This window comes from Gopherus flavomarginatus, chromosome 1, assembly GCF_025201925.1.
Source record: "Gopherus flavomarginatus isolate rGopFla2 chromosome 1, rGopFla2.mat.asm, whole genome shotgun sequence".
NCBI classification, from domain to species: Eukaryota; Metazoa; Chordata; order Testudines; family Testudinidae; genus Gopherus; species Gopherus flavomarginatus.
The window spans coordinates 77,176,396-77,196,659 of NC_066617.1; the positions used below are offsets into that span (position 1 = coordinate 77,176,396).

At 35.8% G+C, this 20,264-nt stretch overlaps 1 protein-coding gene across 4 annotated transcripts in view; it reads right to left on the reverse strand.

The window, feature by feature from the left end:
* Window positions 1–20,264, reverse strand: part of PPP1R12A (protein phosphatase 1 regulatory subunit 12A) — a 232,753-nt gene that overhangs the window by 82,203 nt on the left and 130,286 nt on the right. For all 4 annotated transcript variants that reach the window (XM_050934674.1, XM_050934656.1, XM_050934680.1 and 1 more), the window contains exons 4-9: window positions 18,213–18,372; window positions 14,766–14,910; window positions 6,995–7,069; window positions 6,482–6,570; window positions 6,186–6,343; window positions 1,321–1,448 (exon numbers count right to left, since the gene is read on the reverse strand). In XM_050934674.1, the coding sequence (XP_050790631.1) occupies window positions 1,321–1,448; window positions 6,186–6,343; window positions 6,482–6,570; window positions 6,995–7,069; window positions 14,766–14,910; window positions 18,213–18,372 (755 nt within the window). The remainder of the gene's footprint in view (window positions 1–1,320; window positions 1,449–6,185; window positions 6,344–6,481; window positions 6,571–6,994; window positions 7,070–14,765; window positions 14,911–18,212; window positions 18,373–20,264) is intronic.

Genomic DNA, 20,264 nt, shown 5'->3' on the forward strand with positions numbered 1-20,264 from the left:
GAGATGTCTCCTCTACTGCTTGAGCCATTTTCACAGAACTCTTTCCCAGAGTTCAAATGTTCAACACATCCTTTCTGCTTTATAAATCTGTTATTTTTGTAACTGATGGGGTTTGGTATAAACATAACCAAGATTGGCCAAGATTGAAAATGTAGTTATTTAAAAAGTTGCTTCACCATTTCAAAACATTGTGACTAGAAAAAGAAATATCCTTCATTTTATTTCAAACTCTTCTGTATTTGTCTGATATTGGCAACCTCAGATTTGCAAAGAGGAGGAAGAAGCAGCAGAGATATTTTGAGGCTTTCATTTCTGCTGCATGACTTTTAGAACCGATGAACATGGTGGAACTGGTATAGAAAACACAAGAGAAGCTGAAGAACCAAGCACAGAGCAGTCATTAAGATTTAAAATACTACATGGGAGTCCTCCCTCAACTATGGAGCAGTACTGACAGGAGACTGACAGCTGCATGACAGAGGACCTGAGCAGATTTCTTCTCTCAAGTCCCTCCTCCAACAAGTCTCAAAATGCAGCTTGTACATCTAAAACAAAGAGTTATTTTCAAACACAATTTCCATTCTACTCATCTATCCAGGTTTATGAGTAGCTTAACTGATTCCAACAGGCAACACCTTGGATCTATCAACAATGAACACACATGGTCCCAATATGTATATACATTAAACAGTAAGTTACATTATTTGAAAAAGGTGTTTTCAGTTAGATATATGAACATCAGTTTAAAATTCCTGTCTTCTATTGATTTATGATCATGTGTTAGTTTTTTATTAAAATTGCTACTTGTTATTTCCTGTGTTTCAGAAGAGTCCAAGTGTTCAGGAACACAAGTACTTCCTTTTCTACACAACTATATATGTGGTACATTAAGTTACATTCCTGAGGTTCTTGTTTACAGTCTGCTTTGTTTAGATTTAAACAGAACAAGTCCCTCTACTCTCCATAAAAAGTAGAGTGGGTTTATAAATAAAGATGTTTAACAGAGGTGCTTTTTCTTGGACAATATTTTTTTGTTAACTACCACCATTCTTCAGGTATGTAACATACATGTAGAAGTCTTAGTAAAACATGATGAAACTCAATTTTAAAAATACTTAAAGCTGTACATTTTATAAAAATTGAAAGCAAATATTCTAAAGAAGATAATACTCCAATATTCGTGGTGTATTATCTAAAACTCATTTGGTCAAGCCAATTCACATTTTTACACTGGAATGAACACATAGTATTAGTGTTCTATTGTTTAAGAATAAATTCTATCTAGAAACACATACATAAAGAAATTTTGTTTTGTTTTACCTTCTTAATGGGTGATGTAGGTGTCACTTGACCAGTGGTTATGGAAGATGCTGTCACAGCTACAGAAGCTGGTTGCGCACTGATGTTATTTGCATTATTAGTTACAGATGCCAAAGGTTTAGTTTTGTCTGCAAATAAAACATTTAAGATACGTCATTTGTAAATTTCTTGATTTCATATTTTATAGAAATCACATTTCTTCAGAATAGGTTAAAACCTAGTTAAACCTTCTCAAGTAACATACTGTTAGTCATCTAATTTTCTATCTAGTCTTCAATGTTTACTCCTACCCCTACCCATTTTAATTGTCTCTTGGTCAAAAACAACAAGTCCTTTTCCCATAGTCATTAGGCATACAGCACTCCTATTCACATTAGTCAGAATTACATGCTCTTAAGGGTTGCAGCTTCAGGCCCTAGTTATTTGCTGATGCCTCTCAAAACAATTAAGCTCTCAGAAGCAGCTCTCAGGAAAAAAAAAATCAGCCTACTTAGTTTTGGACAGTGTGGGTAACGTAATCCTTGTTAGGTCTGGACTGCTTGCCTTTGGAAGGATTTTAACTGTTTATTCCTAGACTACAACATTCTTCTCTATCTGTATTAACAAAGGCCTCAATTCAGCAACATACTCATCTATGTGTTTAACTTTAAGCCTCTAATTAGTCCCATTGGGACAACTTGCGCTTAAAGTTACACATGTGCTTAAGTACCTTGTACTGAATAATATACTGCAATTCAGCTAATAAACACAGATTCTGATCCAAAACTGATTCAGAGTTTTCAAAGATAATACAAGACTATTTACATAGTGCAATGAATGAACAGTGCACTACAGTAAAACGGGTCCTTGCTTTAAAGAGGTCATAGTCTAAAGACAAAACAGGTATAATACAGTACAGCATAAAACCCAATGGAAAGATATTAATGTGTGGTTCTGCTGTGAAAAGTAACTAATTAAATAATTGGCACCTCCTTACTCCAACAATCTGCTCCCTATACAAATTCAATCATATATGTTATTCACTAAGTTTAAACTACTTTTAACTTATATAAGCACAGAAGAGCCAAAATAGACCTGGGAGAGCAATTAATCAATGAATAAAATTGTTAGTTTAAGGTCCAGCTGTAGAATTTTTATTGCTGGTGAAGCATGTGGCAAAGTACCTGGCTTGGCGTCAGGTCAAATTTGCAAGCCTGGCACTTAGTAAAAAACACATTTTAACTGGCAAAGTGAGCATATGTACAGGTTGGAGGGGTCTTGATGTACATGATATGGTGTGTATTTCATAAAAAGCTCCTTGCACACACAGGGAAAACATAAAAAGGGCAAAAACTCTGTATTCACTTGACAAAAAGATCAATTAGACAAGAATATGGATTGTCCATGTGAACTGACAGAAGTATGGAGACAGATATAGGTGCAGTAGTTAAAGAGAGATTTATAAGTGAGGAGTACAGTCTTGAATCTAATGTGGAAAAAGAGAAGTAGCAGCATAATAATTCAAGTATGTGGGAGGAGGGGCTAGACGGGAAGGAAAAGATAGAACATGACAACTTTTGAAATGATCTGAGGGAATGGCAGGCCAGCCAATAAAACTATACATTAATTATATGAGTTAGTGTACATGCTAAATTCAAAAATCAGGAGTCGAGCTACCCCAAAAATCATGAAACTTAAAAAATGAATAAACAGTAGGTTTTTATTTACCCTCTGGTTGGTTAGCCTTCAGATCATGAGTTCACATATTTAAGCTTTTCTACACCCCAAGTCATTACAGATGGAAACTTATCTTTAAAATAAAAGGCGGGGGGGGGGGGGGAAGATTCTCACATAATCAATAGCCTCCAGGAGCTGAGGTTTTACAAAAATACACCAACTATCACATCACTTGTGATAAAAGTCACAGGAGTCTGCAACACAACATTTGTGGGGAAAAGTGCTTTACATTATTCAATTGGAATCATCATCAAATTTCTGAGAATTTTCACTGTAAAGCTACATTAAGAGGAATAATGGGAAAAAAGGGAAAGTGCAGTTGAAATTTAGAGATGCAGCTCTTCAGGGAAAAGCCTAACTTCTCCTGCTTGCCAAATAAAGTATGATAAAAGCCTTGTTTATATTAAAGAAAGTCCAAAGTTTACATGAAAATTAATTCTTGTGTCACAGTCAAATTTTCCTGGCACAAAACCATCTACTAGTAATCAAGAGAAAACAGTTAGAAAAGTCATGGAGTTCAGGAAACATTAGAGCTAGCTCAGTGACTGAGGCACCACTGCATGATGTATCAAAGGTGACTTAAGTTTAACAAACCTCAACCTCTCTAGATGAGGGATGCAAGAATATCAAAGTGCTGTTTGACTCTCTAAGTCTGAGAGTGATTTTGCAGTATATCATTAAACATGTATAGGAGATGGTGGTCTAATTAAAATATAAAAGCTATGAAAATCTAGTAAGAATTTAGTTCTGGAGCTTATCTCATCCCACAATTTCATTTATGGAAAATATTTGTAGCATTTTTATTGGTCCAGTGCTGAAATGTAGCTCAGGTAGATGAACTATATGAAGGCAGAATATTTTAACAGGAGCAGAGATGGTTGACAAGGATATTTTCATTATTTAAAAATGTTCAAGTCACTATGTCCAAGAGATAGTTTTATTGACGGTATATGAGTGTCATTGCACTATAATGCTAATAGATTTAACAAGGATTTAACAAAATTATGACAAAACAACTTAAACTGAGCATTAAACTGATGCAAACATCTTCTCTGATTTAGAAGAATTTTCTTCTTCACTGTAGGAATGTCAATCTGATGAAGTGTCACAATCTGCCACAACCTGCTAACAGAATTTTCAAAGGTGAGGTAGCAAAGGCCTGATGCAGAACAGCAACTTGACAGAGAAGGGAGCTATATAAAGTGTCCTTAAAAAAGAAAGGTTCTTTCTGAGGGTAATCAGGGGAAGCCTGTATGAGAACCATAGAGGGTAAGGGGGAGCCTAAAAAAATGCAGACAGTTTATCTCACATGGGGGTGCCTACTGTGGGCCTTTTGTAGTTCACCAGAGACCCAGTTCATGAAGTGGCAAATCAAACCAGATAGGAGAAAAAGGCTTTACTGTTCTTCAAGTTTTTTTGGTTCCAATGAAAATTTATTAAATTAATCAAATCTTTCAATTTACATAATCTACAGTATTCTTGAAAATTAGGATTAAAATGGTAATAGTCTAAAAACAGAAAACTAAGTAGTGCAACTATATATTAAGCATCTCTCTAGATATTCTGATGCATACCTCTAAATTAGGTACAAAATAATTTAACTCTGCAAATTTCTTTCCAAATACTATGGGATTTCTTGTTCCATTAGTCATTTGTTCTTTAGAATATAATGTACTTACAACTACAGCTGTGTCAAACATCTCTGTTGTTTTACATATTACAAGCATTGCTGTATTAGTAATAGCTGTCTATGACTGCCTAACATATTTTACAACCATACAGAACACAAGTTTAAGCAATGTATTTACACATTCACCTAACACTACATGCGAGCATAAAACCCAGCCCCAGATATACGTGGAGGCCCAGGTGATAATTTAAGTACCACTGCTTCCGTACGGTGACACAGAAAAGCTCCTCATTTAATCTGCCTGCAGGGGGAAAGGGGCAGTTGGGAAAGCAGCTGGTAACTCCTCTGAAAGTGTTTGATCACCCACATAGACCAACCAACTTCTCCTCTAACCAACTTCTCCTCTCCCCAACTCAATGGGTAGTGCCTAGAGCAGCCACATGCAGATGGGTAGGCAGTTATCCAAACAGGCAACAGCAGCATTGTTTTTCCAACTATCAACATACCTAGACAGAGACACAGGAGAGGAAGGTTGTAAGGAGATAAGAGCTACTATGCAATTTGGTGGTGGCATGAGAAGAGGTGGGAAATTTTGATAGACATTTGGGGTGGACCGGGTTTAGGAAGAAGATGCTAGAAAACTGTGTGCCTCCCAATTCTCCCCAATCCGCCTCCCCGATACATACTATATTTGTGTGTTAGACTCTTTTAAACACTGTTACTGACCTGTGTACACGTACACATACACAGGTGCACAAAATGCTGCACACTTGCTCCAGTCTAGGAGTGTACAGAGAATTGTGAACATCCAACTCATATTTTTAAACAAGACTGCTGTAGTGCCAGTTTCTCTACAAATGAATCTAAGCTCTTTTGAGGTACTATTAATCCTGAGCTGAAGTTGCATGAGAAGCAGATGTTGAGCTACTACCAAAAATAATACTTTTAAAACCATATTTATTCCAGTATATAATAATCAATCCAAAACACAGGTCTCTAATTTGTCAATATCTGAGCCAGAATTTGTCAGAGTCTGTTTCAAGATGACAGAACACATGAAGATGTTTTCTTTTCCAATGCTTCATAACGTAAGGCATTAAGATGGTGAGCAAAGAACTCTACCCATAGAGGTCTTATTTCTGTCTTTTCCTTTGTCTCCTCCCTGTTCCAAATCTGTTACCTTGTATTATTCTCAGATTATCTCATTAAAAATACTGATTATAAATAGCTAATCAAATTACTGAATTAAAAGTTTCAATTCCAATCACTGCCATAAATACAAGAATATAGCTCATTGCAAAAGTCTTCATATGAATTACATTTTGTATTTATAAATGGAGATTTAAACTTGTTTAAAAACTTAAAATTTATTGAAATTAGAAAGTGGCCATCAGTAAATGAAATGAAAACTGGAATCAAGAAGCTACAATGATTAATTCGTATCATCATATAAGCTCAGTATAATGAGTTTAACTGAAGCAACATCCTAAACCAAAGATAACTCTCCAAAATTATTTACCTGTTTCAGCTTCAGATTCTGAGTCCTCTTCCTCATCCTCTTCACTAGAGCAACTGGATTCATCCTTCTTTCCCTCTTCTTCCTCATCTGCTTTCTCTTGCTCCAGAGACTCAATACTAGATGCATTCTTTTCTTGCTCAATAATCAAAGTTTCTTTACTGGAACCAAAAACATTAATTTCAAATGAAAAATATAGACTATCTAATCTTAACTTCAGTAAAACCAACCAGCCAAGTAAATACTTAGTGTTTGTGAAGTTATTTTCCTCACCAGGAACATCTTAATGATTTACTTACTTTTTAAATGGCTTTTGTGACTGATTATTATCCATGTTGGCTGTAGATTCAATTAAGGGAGATTTCTTTTCCCGTTTTTCACTATGAAGCTTAAAGAGAGATAAAATGATGCAATTAAAATGATAGAATGGTATAAATTACACATATTTAATAAAAGTGTTATTAAAAGATACCATCTTCTGCAGAATATAAGAAATCATCTATTTACAACACATATAACTTAACACCCTCTAACAAGCATATGCCAAATAACAGTATATAGCATTTGCCTTGGGTAGTTAAATACAGTGAAAGTTTTGCCTAAAAAACATCACTTTTCCTTTCAAGATTTTCAGATCAATTTCACTGACCAAATAGAACATGAAAGAGTGGCACAGAAGGACAGTTAAGCACCTCAAGTCAAACCCGAAGGTTAATTCCATATACTAATATGAATTAGTTATAGCTTGCATATAAACACACATGCACCATAATACATACATACATATACAGAGAGATCTCTAAAAAGCCTACCAGATTTTGCTTCTTTTGTAATTCTTCTAAATATCCTAGAATATCTTCATCTGCTACATCAAACGCTGTCTGACCCTGGTGTGGAAGGGGAAAATGTAATACATCATAATTATAAAGAAGGATTTAAAAAATAGATGATATCTAAACTAGTCACAAGATCATGTAATAAGACACACAACTGTAAGTATGAGCTAGATGTCATGACAAAATTGGTAGCATTCCACCTGTCTAGCAGAGATTCAGCAGAATTTTGCAAATCCACTTCTACCTGAAGCTGAAATGAGCAGGAAAATATATATGCTCAGAAAAGCATTTCTCCACAGGAAAAAAGATTTTATTGTAGTAGAATTTTAAATTCCATAATGCCATGGACCCAGTTTAAAAAAAAAAGTGTTTGAAAGACACTTATCTTACTCTGAGCCTCAATGAGTTTTAAACAGCTAAGAGAGTCATCCTAATAGCTGCTTGTTATATGGTGCTCAGAGAAGCTTGGGAGTGAGTAGGATGATCAGCTCAGATCAGTAATATATGGGGAATGGATGACAATTTCATTTAGCTGGAGACATCTGCAACGTTCTATTTCTCCTAGGTCCATGGATCAGAACAAAGTTAATTTTTTTTTTTAACTTGCACCATGTAAACAGATAAAAGGAGTGCAGGTAACACTGCCTATAATTAAGGTTGCCTGACACTTTCCCTTATAAGAACCAGTTTTCAGTTGCCTATGAGTTTACCAACTTTAACCATTTCGACTGAAATTTACTGTAAGTGTCTACCTTGAGCTGAATATTTTTGAAGAATTTCAGCATTTAACTGCTCGGCTATTTCTTCAAACAAGATTAAGGGAAAACATGTTGTTTAGCCATCTTAACAAGTTTCTTACAAACTGTTTAATTGAGAAACTAGTGCATAAATGCTTTGGAGCAAGGACTTGACATTTGACATGAGGATCACCTAGGTTTCAAGGATGTGCTGTCCTCATAAAAATTCACCCAAATTTGGCCACGCTCTGAGCCTCTGAAAAACTCAGTTCACACATGCTCAGAAGACAATTTTTTGAAATTGGCAGCTACATTCTCTGAAGATTCTGTCTAATGAGCAGGTTTTCAGTCCAGGGCCATGGGGCTGAGAATTTCCCTACAATAGCTCCTTCTGGTATCCTTCATTCTGATGTTTCCTAACTTTTGAGTGCTTGACTTTGCAACTTTAACATTCTTTAACGTATTTATGTAATATTATTAACAATGTTATCTGAATTATCAGGTTACTTTATTTTACTGTATTTGGTAAACTGTTTCCCCAATCTTCCCCAAGGCTGGCTGAAAAGATGCTAAGAGGGAAAGGATTTTTTTTTCTATTCATAATATAAAAAGCTCCTTTTAGTTTAAAATGAATAATTTTTCTTAAAATAGTTACTGTAAGTCTTTAATATTAACCGATAAGGGGGATTTTGGTAAAAATAATCTTACACCTAAATTTCTTAATCTTAAATGTTCTCTCATATCTGATGGTGTCCTTTTGAATTAATGGTTTTTAAACTACAGTAATATACTTTAGAGGTATTATGGATTAATGATGCTCCTTTAGTTTCATGCTTGACAACCATCAAGGCATATCATTAGATTGTAAGACACCCCCTTAGTCACTGTATATAAACTTGCAGGGGCACCTTTTTATTAAGGGCATAGCTCAAGGTAATATTTACATCAAGTGCATCATTTTTAAATGTTTAGGTAATAAGCAATTTTAATAAAAATACAAGATCTATGAAGCATTTTTTTCTCTCCAGATAATCTGTATGTCAAACTGGGACATGTTCTGACTCATCTAGTCTAAAAAAAACAGTTGAAATGAACACCTGTCAGTCAGTTGTTGCTCACTGCAGAAAAGGAATTTTTCCAGAGAAAAATTGACCAAACATAGTAATGATGCCTTGATCAGCTCTGCCAGGAGTCCCTCTGGTACAAATTTCCAGAATGCCAAAAGCTCATTCTTTAGAAAGACATTCTTTGTGTCAGTAATGTGCTGCAAGTCAATCAAAGCCAGCTCTGCTTACGCTCTATGTAACTGCAGAGCTAGAGTCTTTTAGATGTAAAACAGACTATTTAATATTGTGAACAGCTCGAGATCCTGCCATCCTATAGTGAAATAAACAGTTGTTCCAGTATGAATAGTAGTAGTTGAGGAAACTTATTCTGATTTTGCAACAGCTATTTTTTCAAATGAAAACCCATTCACCCTCTCTAACCTAAAACCAAAACATTACTATTAGAGTTTCTCCCTACTTACTGTGACTTTAGTAGGTCATAACTCTGTTTCAATATTGCCAGCTGTAAAATAGTGATAGTAATACTTACCTACTTCATCGCAATGTTGTATGCAATTTTATGTTGAAAACTACTATATCAAATAAACAACACTCAACTAGCCAGTGCTAACTGCTAAGATCTAAAACAGGCCACTACTGTCACTGATTACAGCGGATTCAGAGACTGAAGGAGGTTTACTTTTGCCCACCCACTTGTCTACCCAGTGCAACAAAAAGATCCTAAAATCTGATTTGCTGGGAGTTGAGTTCTGATATTTTAAATATACACAATTAACTTCCCTTCAAATCAAAAGCTTTGTTAGCTTTTAAATAAAGTTTCTTCTCTCTGAAGTGACTATGATAGGGTGACGAGATGTCCCAATATTATAGGGACAGTCCTGATATTTAGGGCTTTGTCTTATATAGATGCCAATTACCCGCCCCCCTGTCCCAATTTTTCACCCTTGCTATCTGGTCACCCTAGACTATAAATAAATAACCATTTCTGACTCAACAAATCTGTTTCCTATATGTATTAAAATATTCCCATAACTTTAATGACTATAGAAAGCTTTTACTACTGCTTTTCCTTCCAGTTAGCCTTGAAGAACTAATACAGCTGGGGGGGAGGGGGGGGCAGCAGAGAGAGACAGACAGACAGCGTGAGCTTGTGCCTCAACAATCTTTTTTACAAAAAGGACCAATTTATGCAAATACCTGAAATAGCTGCTCAGGTGCTGTGGAGCATATTAATTTAGCTGGCACAATACTGATCATTTATAAAGAAGAAATAAAGTCTGAACTTGCAGTGTGCACTGCAGGAAAAAAGGGTCTTTTTTACTTGTAAACTGAACACAGACATGTAACAGAGAAACTGCCATACCAGATCAGACCACTGTTCCACCTAGTCCAGCATCCTGCCTTTGACAGTGACCAGCACCAGCTGCTTCAGAGAAAGTGCAAGAACCACAGAAGTAAGGATAATCTGCCCCTAGAGAAAATTTCTGTCTAAACCTCAACAGTTAGAGGCTGTCATATCCTCTGAGGCCTGGAGATTGTTCTCTCTTCCAACATTATCATTTTTAATATTTGTTCTTATAACTCTGGATATTCTTATCCAAAGAGGCATCAAATCATTTTTTTTAATATTGTTACCCCAAATATCAGGTGACAGTGTTCACAGGCTAACTGTACATTAACAACAGGAAATGGTTTCAGTTTTAAATTTGATCTTGTTGTTGTTTCATTGAATGGCTTGTTCTTGAATTATGAGAAAAAGACTAGCAGTACCCTTATCGTCTGAATATCATTATTATTGTTATTTCAGGTACATTTACAATGTATCTCCTGTTGTTAATCTCTTTTCTAAGATCAGAGAGTCCCAATCTCTACACAGAAAAACCATCATCTAACCAAAAATCTAACCATTCTTATCACCCATCTTTTCAAAGACAACCAGAACTGAATACAATATTCCACAGGAGGGCATACCACTGATTTATAACAGCAATATTTTCTTTGTTCTCCAGCTGATTCCGTATACATGTTAATATTTTGTTTGCTTTTCTGATGCTGCTGATAGCCCTGTATTCTTTTTTTTTCACATTAGTTTTTAAGGATCAGAAATAATAAACTGTTTGATTGTCCATCCCAACCAAGAGAATATGTAAATATATTCAGTTTTAAAACTCACAGTCTGATTCCTATAGAATATGCATTCACACAAACAGTTTATGAACAAATAGATAAATATGCAGATTTAACCCTGTCTTCACTAAGTAAGTCTGTTGGTTGGTTGGAATGCCGCCATCTTGCAATGTCTTGAATCCACACAAAACAAACATTGCAACTACTGGATGAAACAGTTAGTTGCAGTAAATGAGATTCCATCTTCAGATCTAGCTAAACTGGTGGTGACTTCAACAATTCACTTTCTCCAGCCCACAGGAATAGCTGAAAGGCACCAATGCACACTGGTCCCATTATGCAGTGATTTGTATTTGGAAATTTTTATTTGAAACCAAAGGTCTGTTTCCAACAACAGTGCTGTGAAACTACATGAAGTCCCAGATGCACTCGTAGAAATCACAGTAAGCTGGGCAGATACAGCAAAACTACGTCAAAAACAGTATAGTTGTAGATGCACTTAAGTATGGCAAGGGTAAGGACAACGACTAAGTCCTTCAAGCAAACAATGTCTGACCAACTGTTTCCTCCTTGCTTGGCATAAACACATCCTGTTTGTTCTGGACAAATGATCCAAATTATGTTTTGGCACAAAGATCAGCAATGAAAAAACTAGCAGTGTTGGCATTTAAAAATGATCATAACAGCTTCAGATTTAACAGCTCATTAAGATAAAGGAGAGGAGTTCATACTTGTCTTTATTGTTTCAATCAGACTGGTAGCCAGATAAAGATAACCATGCACCCACTCATATTGCAAAGGCTATTTTAAGCAAACCCAGGACTGGAAAGGGTTCTCTCTTTGATATAGCTTAGATGTGTGCTGCACAATGGTAAGCCAGGCAACATGTGGTCCCCTATGCTTCCTACAACCCAGTTATGATCTTTCCATTTCTGTGGAATCTTTTGAGTGTGTGCCTGCGGCCTCCAAGCAGTGTCAGTTTACAGACAAAAAGCTTGAAATAGTCACTTTCAGAGGTGTAAACTGCCCCATTTATCTCAATGACATGAACTCTGAAACTGAACCATTTTTATATTAGAACTGTAAACACACTTCCTGCTGATCATTTTAGTAAAAGTATCCAGCACAGCTAAATATCAAACTTTAAAGATGCAGAAGACCTATTAGTTTGTGTGTACAATCCATGTCCCCCAACTGCTCCGTAATGGCAAGAATGGATTCTATGTGGCTCCAATGAGAAGGGAAAGGGGAGTGCATCTAAACAGAATATCTAGTATATTCAGTAGAGACTGACTAGAGAAGTTTGTGGGAGTTCATTCTGCAGCTTACTCATTTCAGCAGCTGACAAATAATTTCAGATTCTCAAAAACGTTCAGCATACCACGTGGATTTAGGGGTGTGTGTGTAAGAAATGTAGGGTATCGTCTCAACCTGCAGCCACAAGCCTCTCTATGGAAAAACTTCAATGAAAAGACCTTCTCCATCTTTTAAAAAGAAGTGTCCAAGGAGGGAAAAAAGTGACTACCGACACTGAATGAAACAAGACAACGTCAAGAATCATCTTAACAGGTCAGAGATTTTTAGGGGCGAAAAACCTGTTCATACTGTCTGCAAACACTTTTTTCACTGGATCCTGATAAAGCTTAGATCAAATTCAGCTACGTTTAATTGACTCATCTCTGTTTTGTGAAGGAAATTTAAAGCTTGCCACATGGAAATTTAAAGCTTGACAAGTGCCCATAAGTAACAAAGCCACAAGTATTTGTGAAAATCTCTATGGATGTTCTTACACAAAGCTATTCTATCAGAGTGTGTTAAGAGTAACAGGTCACAATCTGATTGACCACTTCAAAGATAAAAGCAGAATGCCAGAAAGTTGATTTCAGAGAAGTAGCTGTATAACTTTCTGTTGATGTACTCTCTCACCTGGAACCATCATCTGGGGGCTCTACACTTGTAGCACTCTACAAATAGAATATTTTAGCGATAATGGAAAACTTTTATGTACATTTATATGCACAGTAAGGCCAACGTTTTCAAGCCTGTCTGCCTAATGTAAAACACTTAAGTAAATGTTATATTTTTAAGAACTATTGATATAGGCTTATTTTCCTTAGGTAAAATGACTTTGCAATAAAAGTATTGGTTGAAATGCCTTCAATCTACACACAGCTGGGTACCTAAACAAAAGTGTCTTGGTTCTCAGGAGCTGCTCAGCACTCACAACTCAGATTAATTTCAATTGAGTTGTGAGTACTCAGCATCTCTTAAAGCCAAGCCACTGACTGGGGATTTTGCAAAGTTACAGATGGAATAGCTCAGCTGCACAAGTAAACCTGTGTCTCCAGTCACCACTGCTCAGCTTCTCTTGTCTGCCTCTCCTCTATCCTTTCTTGCCTCAGTTTGACTGAGGATATCCAAGTTTTCTCTGGGACAGTTCTCCAGAATAACGACCACCACCTGCACCTCCAGGCCACAAAAAAGTATAAGGACCCACTCGGTAAATGAACTAAGTATCGGGGCAGATTTAAGAACAAAGATTAAATAGAGCTCAGTTAAACCAATTTCTGACTTTCTGATGCAACTAAAATACGTTGTCTAAGTACAGTGTTATCTTCTGGTTTTCAGTGGTTCTGTGTGCATTAATACAGAAGCAGAAAGTTGTTTAAAAGGCAAGTTCATCTTTTTTAATGTTTTGATCCTCTAAGTCTAACCTAAACTTCTAGGCATAATGTCTGATTTTCAAGATAAACTACAATATTACCCTTAAGTGGTTTCCTCATTATATAAATTATAGATATTTAGAAACTTATTTCCAGTTTTAAGTTTTTACGCCCAAAAATGTCCTTATTTAAAAAAAAACACACACACATTTAAGAAGGGCTTGGTGAATGAATCCCCATACACCTTAAAAGGTGTGCAGGAAAATTCACATGCACTACAGGCACTGAAGAGAAGAAGTGGTTCAGTGTCCAGGTGAAACAAGAGAAGCAACCAGAGCCTCAGCCCCTATTGGCCTGCAATAACAATTTCAGTCCTTGTGAAGCTTATAAACATCATAGGAATGTTTGGATTTTGGTGTAAGCAGGTCCACTGCAGAGTTAAGGAAGCCCACAGCTTCTAAGCTCTGCCCAACGGAAGAGCTGAGAACCTGCAGCAAGAAAACACGAAGCTACACAATGATACATCATTTTGTAAGCCCAAAGCTGTCTGCTATGTTTCCCAAGTACACAAAAGCAGCAGATAGTGTTAACACTTCAGTGCACATAATACAAGAAGAAATTGCTTTTAATAGTTAATTTTGCCATCCCGCAGCTCAATGCTAGTCAAAGACACCAGCATTCACCTAGGTGAAACATATTAAAGCCAATCTGGGGTTCAAGCAAAGCTGCCGAGTTATGATGAGCCAAAAAGTTAAGAAAATATCCCAGAAGTAAGAAACTGAGTAACATTAGAAATAAAAAATTGAAAGGTCTTATTTTATTTAACCCTAAACATTCAGAAAAATTCTACCACAGCATAAGTTCTCACTAGCTTTATTTCACAATTAATTTTCAAAGAAAAATAGCAAAGCATAGGGGCAATTGTTGAAAACTCAGTACAAAGTTGAGTTAGCCATCTACATGTCAATTTAGAAAACAAAAAATTTAAAACAAAATCTGAACACACAAACATGCTGGTTCTCACAAAACATGCGTTACAGAAAGTGCCATGTGCAGGAAAGGCACATTATTACTACTGTCCTTACCCTGGCTTCTAAAGTCACTTTAGAGACCAGAACTTTGCATCTCGACAAGGATTACATAAAAATCCTACCACTTTGTTGACAGTCTCCGTATCACACAGGTTTTCCACTAAAATGCGACATGCTTCTTCTTTACCCCAGTGAGCAGCAGCATGAAGTGGTGTCCAGCCATCATAATCTTTAATATTTACATCATAGCCAGCCTGTATTAAAAGCCTAAAGAAATTAGAAGAATTAGCTAGTATACCACTGAGAGTAATAATTAAAACTGCCACTAAATGATAAATTATTTTAAATGGTTTTAATTGTTCTTGCTTCATTTCACTTCTCTCACACAGGGGTAACAGTAAATCTATGTTAGAAGGAACACTCAATTAAAAAAAAAATGCTTCCCAAGAAATATTTTCAATCTTAACATGATTCCCAGGATTACTACAACAAAAATTCAGAAGTTTATTTTTCCAGTCTGTTTTGTCCACACGCATTTAACATTTTATGTATCATCAGACAGTTCTCCCTCTTTGTGAGAGTCTTTTATACAGGAACAGGGGACAGATACTTTTTTTTTTTTTTTTTTAATTAGGACAATATGACTGTAAAAGCTCAAAAATTATCAGACACCTGGTTTCATGTAAACTACCTGAATTTTTTTTTTAATTTATTTTTGGAGCTGATGTCATCCCTTTAAGATCACAAATGGCTAGCACTGCAGCAGAATAGTGTTTAGATGTATCAGTAAAGCTCTTCTTTGAGCATGTGAGACCCCTCAAATCAACAACATCTCTTCAGCTTAAGTTCAGCATTACTGATTTCATAGGTCAAGAACCAGAAACAATCAGCCAATACTTCCTAGAATGATTCCTTAGGAATATGAGTGTGTGAGTCTGTGTGTGAGCAAGTGCAAGAGAGATTGATCATATACATCACAAGATTAATGAATGTGTCAAGTGTTCTAACAGTAGCACCTTCCAACAACTCAACTTTTAAATGGATTGATGCAGAGACACAGTCTAGCTGTTGAAGACCCATTCATTTGTACTCACGAGGAAGGGTACAAAGGTATCAAACCTGCAAAAAGTAGTTACCATATTTGGAGAAAAAGAAAAATAATTCTTTATCCAACTAGTAATTTCCATACATAATGACTCTTAAAAAACAAGGCTGGCAAACACTATTTGGCTGCAGATACCAAGACACTAATGGAACAAAAACTACTTCCTACTGAAAGTATATTAAAAGAATATTATGTGATAAATGTTGCTTTAGGAAAAAACCCTAACAATCCATGCAGGAGGTGTAGGATGGGGGAGAATATTTAGTTGCAAAGTACTCTGAGTTAATAATTTAGCTAGCTTACTTAAATGCCATGTAATCTTAACAAGAGTATTTGGCAGATATACACTGAGTCTGCATACTCAATATATACATTTTTATCAATCAGAAGATCAACTGTACATGTGTAGAGATATCTTAATCTATTTCATGGCTTCAAAATTATGCACATATCATAGAATCTTCTTACTGAGAAGAAGTCTAATATAAGGGCCTGTCTACATGGAGAAACTGGCACAGTTACAATAGTGTAATTACGGCACTGCTCTGGAATGAAAAGGGACTTTCAGTATAGTTTATATTGCTCTGCTATACAAAAAAAATCAGTTTTATTTCAGAATGGATAGTCCCCATGGGGAGTTAACAGCATAGATATCACAATATTGTTATACTGCTATAGTTTCCTATGTAGACAAGGCTTTACAATATCAGAAGTAGTGAAGTTTATTCATTGAGGGATACTCATTGACATTCACTTTAAGGTACCTTACTGCTCTGCCAGTGCAGGAGCAGTAAAGTACATTTATACTCACTTTAAAGCCACTTTACACAGCCAGAGTGGTGCATAAGCCACCTTAGAGAAAATCCGGGCCTAAGTGTTTTAATTAAAATTAAAGAGAAGGGATTTCACTTAATTTCAAAATAGGTATGTGAGGGGTAGACAGGTCAAAGGTACAAAATGTAAACAGCTAGGTTCTTGGAGAGTATTTCATGTATTTCAAAACGAGAAACTTACAGAATACATATTGTAGTCTCAATGGATAACAGAAATTTTAAATGTAAGGTAGTCAACTAGTAACTTTAAGAAAAACAAACTCCATAGCCCTGTGAATACACAATTCACCTTGGGGCATAAATCAGATTTTCAAGCACCCTAAAGACAGGGACTTGCATTAGGGATTCACTATCTGTCAAATTTTAATTATATTAACATAAAATCTCAAATTCTAACTAATTTTGTCATTCACATTTCTAGTTAAAAAATATTGATAAGGCATGTGAACAGACTGCTTTCCTTCTGATAACAAAAAAAGGATTTTTTTTACACTTGAACCTGTTTTTTTTTATCCTCTAGGGCTGTACAATATTTATTTAATTCCATATATTTTCAAATTTTCTAAAACTACAGTCCCAAATAAGATCTGTATATTTCTGAACACAAGTTTTGGCCCCAAATACAAGTTTGATAATCAAATTGAAAACTAGCATTTACAATGAAAAAAACAAAGAACCTGTGTTACAGCACGTTGCTTTAGTGTTGTGTTATTAAACAGTGACCAATTAATTAGAGCTGGGATGCCCAACTTCCAGCCCATGGGCTATACACGGCCTGTCAGAGCATTTCATAAGGCCCCTCACCTGCTTCAACACAATATACTATCAGCGGATTCGTTAGTGTATTGTTGTTACATTTACATCATTTTAATTTAGACAAGTGTGTAAATAGGCAATACTGTATATAAAAACAACCCATCTAAATATACACAAAACAAGATGAACTTAAAATATAAATACATTCAGGTGACTTTAAATCTTATTAAAATATGCAGAATCTGTTTGGCCCACACAAATGTGCTTAGGTTTATGTGGCCATCCTGTATAATAAAGGCTGGGCACCACTGAATTAGAGGATAAGAGAAATCTGAAGGTTTGCAGGAAAAAAATTGAGTTATTTAGATAATATATCTTTTAAAGCCTTCCGTAAGTAATCCTTCAAGTTTTGGGATAAAATTGCTCATTTTCTTCTCTCAAACCTGGATAGCTTTAGTCTGGACTACTTTTACCGCACAAAAACAGCACAGTAAATGATGGTTTTAAACCAGGTATATCACCCCAAAGATAACAACTAGCATTAAAGAAAGGTATCCTTTCTCCTTAATATGTAAAGTTAAAATATACTTCAGAAATATGGATATTTTTGCCATAGTGATATTGAGGATTCAAATTCAGTATGTACAATACTGACAAGTTTTGAATAACTTTAAGTAATGTCATGACACTGTTTAAAGTTTCAACATTAATTGAAAACAGGAAACATAACTGTGAGAAATAGGTAATTCTAAAGATCACAAGGTTTCCAGATGCAATCCAAAAAGTTTCAATAATATTAATGCCAAGTTATTTTACACTAACATCTGGACAAGCTTGGAGACATGGAAAATCTACCATTTAGAAATAATACTTACTTTAAAACTTCTGTATACCCTTTAGCAGCCGCTACATGAAGTGCTGTACCACCAGATTTTGCATGCCTGACATCATTTATACGGCCACTGTTAAGCCATTGTCTTGCATCTCTAAGCATTATCCGTTCTTCTTCTTTTCGAGCTGCCTCTATATCAACCCCTAATTGAAAAAAAGAGAACAGTTTCATTTCAAACATAAGCTCATCATTAACTGATTATTCCTGAACATTCCTTGCATGTGGCAATAAAAACACTGGCTAAACAATATCATTAATGTATTGGGACAAACATTAAATGGATCTTTTAAAATAAACCCTGAGAAAGTATGGGCACATCCATTTTGTATGCACAAATGCACGCTTTTACACACAAATCCTCTAGGATCATTTTCAGAGACTTTCTAAAAACTGGCCTTTTAATTTTAAACTTTTGTGGTAAAGACAATACTGCTACTACAATGGTCATTATTAAATAAAAAAAGATTGATTACTTTTTGTCAAGCTTTCATACATCTCAAATAATGTAATGTTATTTCCTAAATAATGCAGCTTGTGATAAATGTTGAAAAAACAAGGTGAAGGGGTGGCAAAAGGGTTCCGATTGTGTGTGCAAAGACATAAGCAATGGCTGCTGAAAATTGTGTTTCCCGCAATTAAGACATTTTTTAGAGTTATTGCTGTTTTCCAAAGAATCTTTTGTAAAAAGTAGTTTCTAGCTTCTCTTTGTGAACTAATGATTTTCACCCTGGTAATCTAGCCTTGGAAAAAAGCTTGCAGCATAAATAGCAACAGTATATCATGAACTTTTACCTCAGAATTCTCAGGCCTGGGAATGGGTAGAGGGGTGTCGATGTAAAATATGCAACTTCAGTTACGGGAATAGTGCAGCTGAAGTCAGCATATCTTATTTAGACTTATCTACCGTCCTCAGGGTGAGGGATCGACTGCCGCGGCTCCCCTGTCGACTCCGCTTCCGCCTCTCGCCCTGGTGGTGTTCCAGAGTCGACGGGAGCACGTTCGGGGATCGATTTATTGCATCTAGATGAGACATGATAAATCGATCCCCGATAGATCAATCGCTACCCGCTGATCCGGCAGGTAGTGTGCATGTACCCTCAGAATACATGTTTTACCATATATATAGCATCTCTCATAGAAAACAATTTGTGGTACTTTATAAGGAAGGGCAGAATAGAAACAGCACTGAAAGTTCAAAGCAGCAATTTAAGTAGAGTGTTTAAAGTCTATAAAGTTGATAAAAGGATACTGAACCGTTAAAGTGGGAATGCACCAATCTCTTCTACAGTGTCAAAGCACTTTACAAAGGAGGTTAGTATAATACTCCCCCATGTGAGTAGGAAGTACACAGCAGAAGCATTTTAATTGACTAGCTACAGTAAGGAGAGTATAGAAAACTATAATTAACAGAGAACAGGAAAGAGATGGGGGCTGTAGCTACGCAAGAGTCTGCTATTTATGCTGAATGGGAGAACTGGAATAGCGGAGAGCAATACACAGGGAAAAACAGCTCTAAGAAGCGTGGTTATCAAAAGCTCAAATCAAAATTGGTTGACCTGTAATAGAGAACTTGGGCTGTTTGAGCTAAAACAGTACACAATAATGAAAAACAGAAAAAGAATACTACTCCACATATAAATCCAAGCTGCATAGGGATTTTTGTAATGTAACTACCCAAATAATAATTTGGCTAGGACACTAAAGTTAAACATCTGTTTTTGCAAAAATCACCACATGGCTTTTAATGAGCACAAGTGGACAAAGTGGTAATTTGTTTTATGATAGTATATATGGCAACATGCTGTTTTCTTCTCTGTAACATCAAGTTAATTTTCTATACCTCCTTCTCTAATAATCTACAATGTGTTTCAAAAGCATTTCAGCAATAGTTTTCTCTTTCCCCTCATTCTGCAGTGAAGTTATGCTAAATTTGATATTTCCGTGGTAACGAATATGGAAATCAAGTTTTAACTTAATTGCAGAGTCATGTAGAAAGAGATACTGGGTTGAAAAAGATTTCTCATTCAAACAAGAA